Source organism: Mus caroli, chromosome 10 (genome assembly GCF_900094665.2).
Source record: "Mus caroli chromosome 10, CAROLI_EIJ_v1.1, whole genome shotgun sequence".
NCBI lineage: Eukaryota > Metazoa > Chordata > Mammalia > Rodentia > Muridae > Mus > Mus caroli.
In genome coordinates this window covers 35,714,131-35,721,639 of record NC_034579.1, presented here as the reverse complement: position 1 = coordinate 35,721,639, position 7,509 = coordinate 35,714,131, and the positions used below count along the sequence as shown (strand labels likewise).

Here is a 7,509-nt window from a genome sequence, read left to right as displayed (position 1 = left end):
ATAAATGTGAGTACCATTCCTGTAACTTGTTCTGAATTGTGCTTTTTTTTTTTTGTACAGAAAGCCTAAAACTAAAAGGGCTAAGAGATTCCTTGAGAAGAGAGAACCGAAACTCACTGAGAACATTAAGAATGCCATGCTGATTAAAGGCGGAAATGCAAATGCAACCGTGACACAAGTACTCAGAGACATGGTGGGCATATGGAATTATTGCTTCCAATACTGTATTTTGTAGTATGTGTATGCGTGTGTGTGAGTATGTATATATGTGACTATACCTGTGAGCCTGCTGATGTGGTGGCAGCAGAACTTGGATGCTCTGAGAGGAATGCCTTGCCATCTTGTCAGCCCTTGCTGGCAAGCAGCATTCTCACTGAGCCACATTGCTCACCTTTCGGCTCACTGAGCCCAGGATTACAGATGGGAGCCACAGTGTCTGGCCTGGTGTGCTCATGTTTTTCTGAAATATTTGACTGCCTGTTGTGGTATTGGGGGGAACAGCTGTTCCTTCCCAGTGACCTTACTCATTTAAGCAAGTTCTAAGAGCAGTACAATATTAGAATATTACAGTAGTCAGCATTCATGATGATCATTCTCGGTTGTTAGAAAAAGGTGGCACTGCTCATTGCACTGAGACAGGGAAACACTTGGCTGAGTGAGACCCAACACATGTTTTATTAAACATGGTAGCATATGTAATCCTAGAACTTAGGAGGCAGAGGCAGGAAGGTTGGCAGTCAGGGCAGCCCGGGCTGCATAGTCAGATCCTGCCCCAGCCCTGAATTTAGGACAGCTGCTAGTGCAGGCATATAAATCAGGAAGGTAGCCATGACTCTGCTTCTTGAATGTTCTGTTGAGAAAGTTTAAAATTATGTTTTACAGTATGCACTGAAGAAACCATATGGAGTTCTATATAAAAAGTAAGTCATTATTATTATTATCATCATCACTTATTTTGCTTAGTTATAACAATTGCTTTATGAAAGGTTTGGAAGAAAAAGGTGCTAGTATTTACACTGAATGAATATTCTTTTCAATTATTTATTTTATTTTTTTGAGACAGGGTTTCTCTATGTAGCCCTAGCTGGCCTCAAACTCAGAGATCCACCTGCTTTTGCGTCCCAAGTGCTGGGATAAAGGCGTGCACCACCATGCCTGGCTTGGAATATTCTTGCATCACTATAACTTACCTAATTTTGAAGGAGTTACATGTGTACAGGAAAACTCTAAGAATGACTAGAGTTCCTGCGTGTCCCTCACCCGGCTCGTCCAGTGGTGTCTTACATCATCACAGCAGTTAGTGTCACCAGGGGTTGGCAGTGCTGTGGTAGTACCAAGGAAGTTATTGGATTACTAGGTAACTGTTTTCCTTTCACATTGTGTTCCCCTAGTCTTGTTTGTTTGTTTCCTTCTTGGAAATAATGGGGATTGAACCCAGGGCCTTGTACATGCTGAGCAAGTGCTCCTGCCAGTTAGGGGTACCCTCAAGACCCCAGTTGTTATCTTGGCATAGGTGCAGAGGTCAAAGGACATCTCTGTGGGTGAGTTCTCTTTCCACCTTTCTGTGTGTTCTAGACTGAAGTCAAGCTGTTTGTCAGGCTAGGAGGCAAGTGCTTACCTACCTGTTGAGCCATCTTGCTGGCCCCATCCTTTGTCTTCTCTAGTTTGTGAAAGTCTTTGGTCGCTTTATCTCTGGTTGTCTCCACCATTACTAATTTCCCCTTTATAGTTAGTAAATATTTAGGGGAGATACTTTGAGACTATGCAAGCTTAGTCATTCCTCAGTTCTTGGGGGTGGGGTGGGTTTGGGACTTTCCTGCAATATACAAATCTTTGGATACTCCAGTCCTCAGTGTAAAATGGCATGATCTCATAACCTATGCACATTTTCCTGTGTACCTCCAGTTGTCTCTACTGTGTAAATTGTAAATGCCTGGTACATAGTTGTGCTTTGTTGTGATTGGAATAATGCTAAGAAACCAACATCTTCCCATGTCCAGTGCAGACACAGTCCCCGAACCCCCAATATTTCAATATTTCACAATTGCATGAATCTGTGGATTTTAAACTCACAAGTTCTGAGGGTCAATCTCCTTTCTTTCTGGGAACATAGCTGCTACCTGTACTGTCTGTAGTGGTCTGTGTGTATAGTCAGGATGATTGTGGTACTCTGGTGGTCTCTTTCTGCTCAGAATTCTGAAGGTAAAGTTATCTGAAATCAGTGTGGGTTCAGTATACTCATGAGAGTTATTATACAGTGCTGTTATTTGATCATACTACAATCTATTCTCAAAACACAAAATGATGTTTTAATGAGAAAAAATTTAAAAATATATGTTTATTTATGAGTATGTTGTAGCTGTCTTCAGACACATCAGAAGAGGGCATCAGTTCCCATTACAGATGATTGTGAACCACCATGTGGTTGCTGGGAATTGAACTCAGGATCTCTGGAAGAACAGTCAGTGTTCTTAACTGCTTAGTCGTCTCTTCAGCCCCAGTAAGAACTTTTAAAAAAGAAAAGTTAAGGTACAGGAGAGATGGCTCAGTGATTAAGAGTTCACACCAGTCTTACAGGCCACTGAAGTTCAATTCTCAGCACACATGTCAGGCAGCGTACAACTGCCTGTGACTCCAGCTTCAGGGAGTCTTGACATTTCTGACCAGCACAGGCACTAGCACTTGCATGTAAACACACCATGGAAACATACATATAATTGGAAACAAAGTCCTGTTTTCAAACTCTTAGCATGTCACTCCTTTCCATCATTCTTTCTGCATATAGTCTGCATCCTTTGACCAGTAAAGTTATTTGTTTTGGTTTTTAGAGTTGCTTTGGTTTTGGCTTTTGAGACAAGGTTGCATATAGCCCTGGATGGCCTCTGACTCCATCCTGCTTTACCTCCAAGTGCTAAGGCATGCTCAGCCATGGCGTTCACATCATTGGTCTCTGGTGGCTCAGGTCCAGCAGTACTTGCCTGATTTTTTTCTTGAATAGTCTAAGCCTCTGCCTGTCTCAGTATCTTTGCCTTTTTGTGATGGAGTGCTAGAGATGAGATCCAGGGTCCTGTCTATGCTAGAGATGAGAGCCAGGGTCCTGTCCATGCAAGACAGGCCCTCTATTACTGAGGTAGTACCTTTTACATTCTGCTCCCACTTAGAATGAACCGTTTTAAATTTTATTTTATTTGTGTGTGTCTAAGTGTGTTTGCCCATGTGTATATGAAGGCCTATGGAGGCCAGAAGAAGTCATTAGACCCCACAGAGCTGATGTGAGCTGCCTGGAGTGGGTTCTAGGAACTGAACTGATCCTCTGTAAGAACATGTACCCTCAGCTGATAAGCAATTGCTCCACCCCAACACTTAGAATAATCTTTGATTTTTGTGACAGGGTTTCTCTGTAGCCCTGGTTGTCCTGGAACTCATACTGTAGACCAGACTGGCCTCAAACTCTGAGATCCACCTGCCTATGTATCCTGAGTGCTGGGATTAAAGGCATCTGTCACCATTACCTGAAAGAATAATGTTAATCTCAGACCCTTTCTGTGGCAAATTGATTAATCAGGACTTAGCTTGAATAATCCTTTCACTCTTTATGCTAATGTGGCGCCTGCTCTTGTTTTGTCACAACAGTCTTGCCCTGTTGTTGTTGTCCTTGTTGTTATCTTTGTTGTTGGTTATTATTGTTGTTTCTGTTTGTTTGTTTGTTTGTTTTAGATAGGATTTCTCTGTATAGCCCTGGCTCCCCTGGAACTTTCTCTGTAGACCAGACTAGCCTCAAACTCACATCTGCCTGCTTCTGCCTCCCTGGTGCTGGGATTAGAAGTGATTGGCTGTTTTTGGTTGTTAATTTTGTTTCTGGGTGTTTTGTCTGCATGCACCCCTGCACCTAGTGTGTGCCAGATGCTCTGTGAGGCCCTGGACTTGAGTTGATGGTTGAGAGCTGCCAGGTGGATGGTGAGAGTCGAACCCAGGTTCTCTAACAGAGCAGCCAGTGCTCTTACCCACTGAGCATCTCTCCAGTCCTCCTCCCCACCCCTGTGGGAAGCAGATATTGAGACAGGGTCTCACTGCAGCCTGGCTTGTTGGGAACTTACTGATATCTACCTACCTCTGCTTTCCAGTTGGGATTAAAGTGTACCACAGTGTACGACTGTTTGAATCATCTGATATAAAATTACCTTTTATTCATTATTTCATTTAACTGAATGCACTTTTTAACATTAAAACTGGAGTCACTCTTTTTTTAATCTTCTTAGGAAAAATATTACAAGACCATTTGAGGATCAGACGTCACTGGTAAGTACAAGACTCTTTTTTAAGAGAGCACATATGGGCAGGACTGGGTGTGTGGTTGGGTAGCTTGCCTACTCTGCCTGAGGCCCTGGGTTCTTTTTTTTTTTTTTTTTTTTTTTTGGTTTTTTCGAAACAGGGTTTCTCTGTGTAGCCCTGGCTGTCCTGGAACTCACTCTGTAGACCAGGCTGGGCTCGAACTCAGAAATCCACCTGCCTCTGCCTCCCAAGTGCTGGGATTAAAGGCGTGCGCCACCACCGCCCGGCTGAGGCCCTGGGTTCTATCCCCACCACTCAGAAATAACAGAACCGACTGTGTAAAAATGACTGCAGACTAAAACACGCTGTGTTCATAGTAAATAAATCTTAAAAAAAAAAGAAAATAAAGAAAAAAGAAAAAGAAATCCTGTACAGTGTGAGGATTTGATATTCAGATTGAGAAGTAAGAGTACTGCCTTTTTTACAGTGTGTGTGTGTGTATGTGTGTGTGTGTGTGTGTTTGTAGGTTTGAATTAAACTCAGGTATCAGGTTTTATACCTATATCCACTGAGCCACCTCTCCTACTAAGAATGTAAAAGATACAGCTATTATTAAAAGATAGCTATTGTCATTATTATGATACTCTTTTTATTTTTATTTTTTTTTTATATTTTTAGTTTTTCCAGACATGGTTTCTCTGTGTAGCCCTGGCTGTCCTGGAACTCACTCTGTAGTCCAGGCTGGCCTCAAACTCTACCTGTATCTTTCTCCTGAGTGCTGGGAGGCATTGTCTCCTGCCCAGCCGGTTTTGGTTTTCGACACAGGGTCCCATGTATTCCAGGGTGGTTTGAACTCTGTATATGGCCAAAGATGACTTTGAATTTCTCATACCCCCCACATCCGCCTCCAGTGCTGTGATTACAGGCATGGACCACCACCACTGTTTAGGCAGTGCTGGGATAGGACCAAGGGCTTTGTACATGTCCTAACTAACCTACATCCCCAGCCCTTGTAGTTTTAATGAAAAAAAAAAGTTTACTATCTAGAAAGAGAAGAATCTGATGGAAACTGTGTCAGCTTTGGGTGTAGAACAGACAAGGGCCATTCCTCTCTGCTGGGTATGAAGGGATTGGAGATCAAACGCCAGGAAGGTAAGGAGAAAGGGCTTCTTGTATAAATGGTGGAGATGACAGTGGGGTTGATTTCTAGCCTTGAAGTCCTGTCTCCTGTGTTCTAAGTGCTGGAATGACGGTTGTTTGTCACCATGCTTAGCTTGAATACATTTTAAAATTTCACTAAACTTCATATTCTTTTAAATACCATAGTCAATTCAGATATCTGGATAATATATGCTCATCTTTTTTTTTTCTCTTTTTTGAAACGGGTTCAGGAAACCCAGGCTGTATTCAGACTTGTAGATGATGGCTTGAGCATATGGTCCTCCTCTGCTTTCGAGGTCTGGCCTTAAAGACGTGCCGCACCACACTGTTAGGAGGATGTTCTAGAGAACACGTTTTGAGAGTTTGTTCCCAATGATTTAGACCATGAATATATTCTAAAGAGTTTTTATTTTTTTAATGTGTGTGTATATGTGTGTGGGTCTGAGCACATGAGAGCCAGTGTGCAGATGCCAGAAGTGTGGGTCCCCTGGAGATGTAGTCACAGGTGGTTCTAGACTGCCTGATGAGTGCTGGGGGTTGAATTTGGGTCTCTGGACGAGCTGGATGCGTCTCTGCTTTTTGGAGCACTCTGTAGAATGCCATCACGTGACACATCATATGACCTTGGTGGGGTTTCTGCAAGACTATTTCTGGCAAATTCTTAGAAAAGTTCATTTGTCAAAGACATAGGTCCACAGTCTGCCTGCCTGCCTGCCTGCCTGCGTGCCTTCCATTTATTTGTTTGTCTGTATAGAGATGAGAGTCTATGTAGCCCTGGCTGTGCTGGAACTAGATCTATAGACTAGGCTGGTCTTGAACTTACATGGAGATGTGCCTGCCTCTGCCTCACCAGTGCTGGGGTAAAAGGTGTGCACTGCCACACCCTGTTAGCCTAAATTCTTGACTGTTCTGCCTCCTTTGAAAGTGATGGGCAGGTGTGGCCCTTTGCCCTATTTGCTTCTGCAAAGAAACAAAGTGGAAGAGAAGCAGATCAGGAGCTCACCCCTCAGAGTAGTGACCAATGTGTGTGGCATGGGATGGGCCAGGTGATGCAGCACACGGAGGGCTTATAAATTCTGTAGGTGTTTTTTTGTTTGTTTGTTTTGTTTTGTTTTTGTTTTTGTTTTTTTAGCTGATTTTGGACTAGAACACATTGAATCTAGGTTGCATATGTGTATTGTATGCCTGTGTGCATGCGCACACGTGTGTGTGCAGGTAAGCCAGAGAGGTTGACACAGAGGTTTGTTACCCTCCACCTTATCTTTGAGGCAGGTCTCAGTGAACCTGGCAGTTTTGGCTTAGAGTGGCGAGTTGTGAGCCCCAGAATTGCATGTTTCTAGTGTGCCAGTGCCGGGTTCCATATGTGTGCTGCTGTACCTGCCCTTTGAATCTTAGTTTTATATTAGGAATAGTGACCTCACTCTAGTGAGCCAAGTGTGTGGAATATAGGACTACACAGGACTCTCTAGGATTGAAACTTCATATTTCTGTTGTTTCAACTCTGTAATGGAAGCCAATAAATACTTCTGTGATCCCAGCAGTGCCTACACTGGAATATCATAGTCTGTCAGTGGCCCCAGCCAGACGCATGGCCTGGAGCTAAGTAAACAGTGAGCATGGGGCTCCCAGAGCACTGCTTTCTGTGGTTGCAGTTGCTCTGAAAAGTAGCAACATGCATTAAAAAATCAAGAACCCAGGTCCAGACATCCGAAGTCAGTGTGGTCATAGGTTCCTGGGGCTCCCCTGTGAGTGCTGAAATGTCAGAGGACTCATGTAGCAATGGGACACTCACTGGTGTGCTACGCAGAAGGACTAACTGCATAATTGAAATGAGTGGTCTTTCAGATACTGACTTTATAATGTTCATTATTTCTCCTCTTGAAAAGTGAATCTTTTAACTAAGTAACCCCAAGTCAGAAAATTGAATTTGAAAGTTAAAATTTTTATGTCTGAGTTTTTTGCCTGATTGCATGTATGTGTATGTGATATGTGCCTGATTGATTGCATGTGTGTGTGATATGTGCCTGATTGCGTGTGTGTGATATGTGCATGATTGCATATGTGTGTGATATGTGC

At 43.1% G+C, this 7,509-nt stretch overlaps 1 protein-coding gene across 2 annotated transcripts in view; it reads left to right on the top strand.

Annotated features, from left to right (window-relative positions):
- Positions 1 to 7,509, top strand: part of Rpf2 (ribosome production factor 2 homolog) — a 21,628-nt gene that overhangs the window by 1,057 nt on the left and 13,062 nt on the right. For both annotated transcript variants that reach the window (XM_021174453.1, XM_021174454.1), the window contains exons 2-4: positions 61 to 193; positions 883 to 920; positions 4,260 to 4,299. In XM_021174453.1, the coding sequence (XP_021030112.1) occupies positions 61 to 193; positions 883 to 920; positions 4,260 to 4,299 (211 nt within the window). The remainder of the gene's footprint in view (positions 1 to 60; positions 194 to 882; positions 921 to 4,259; positions 4,300 to 7,509) is intronic.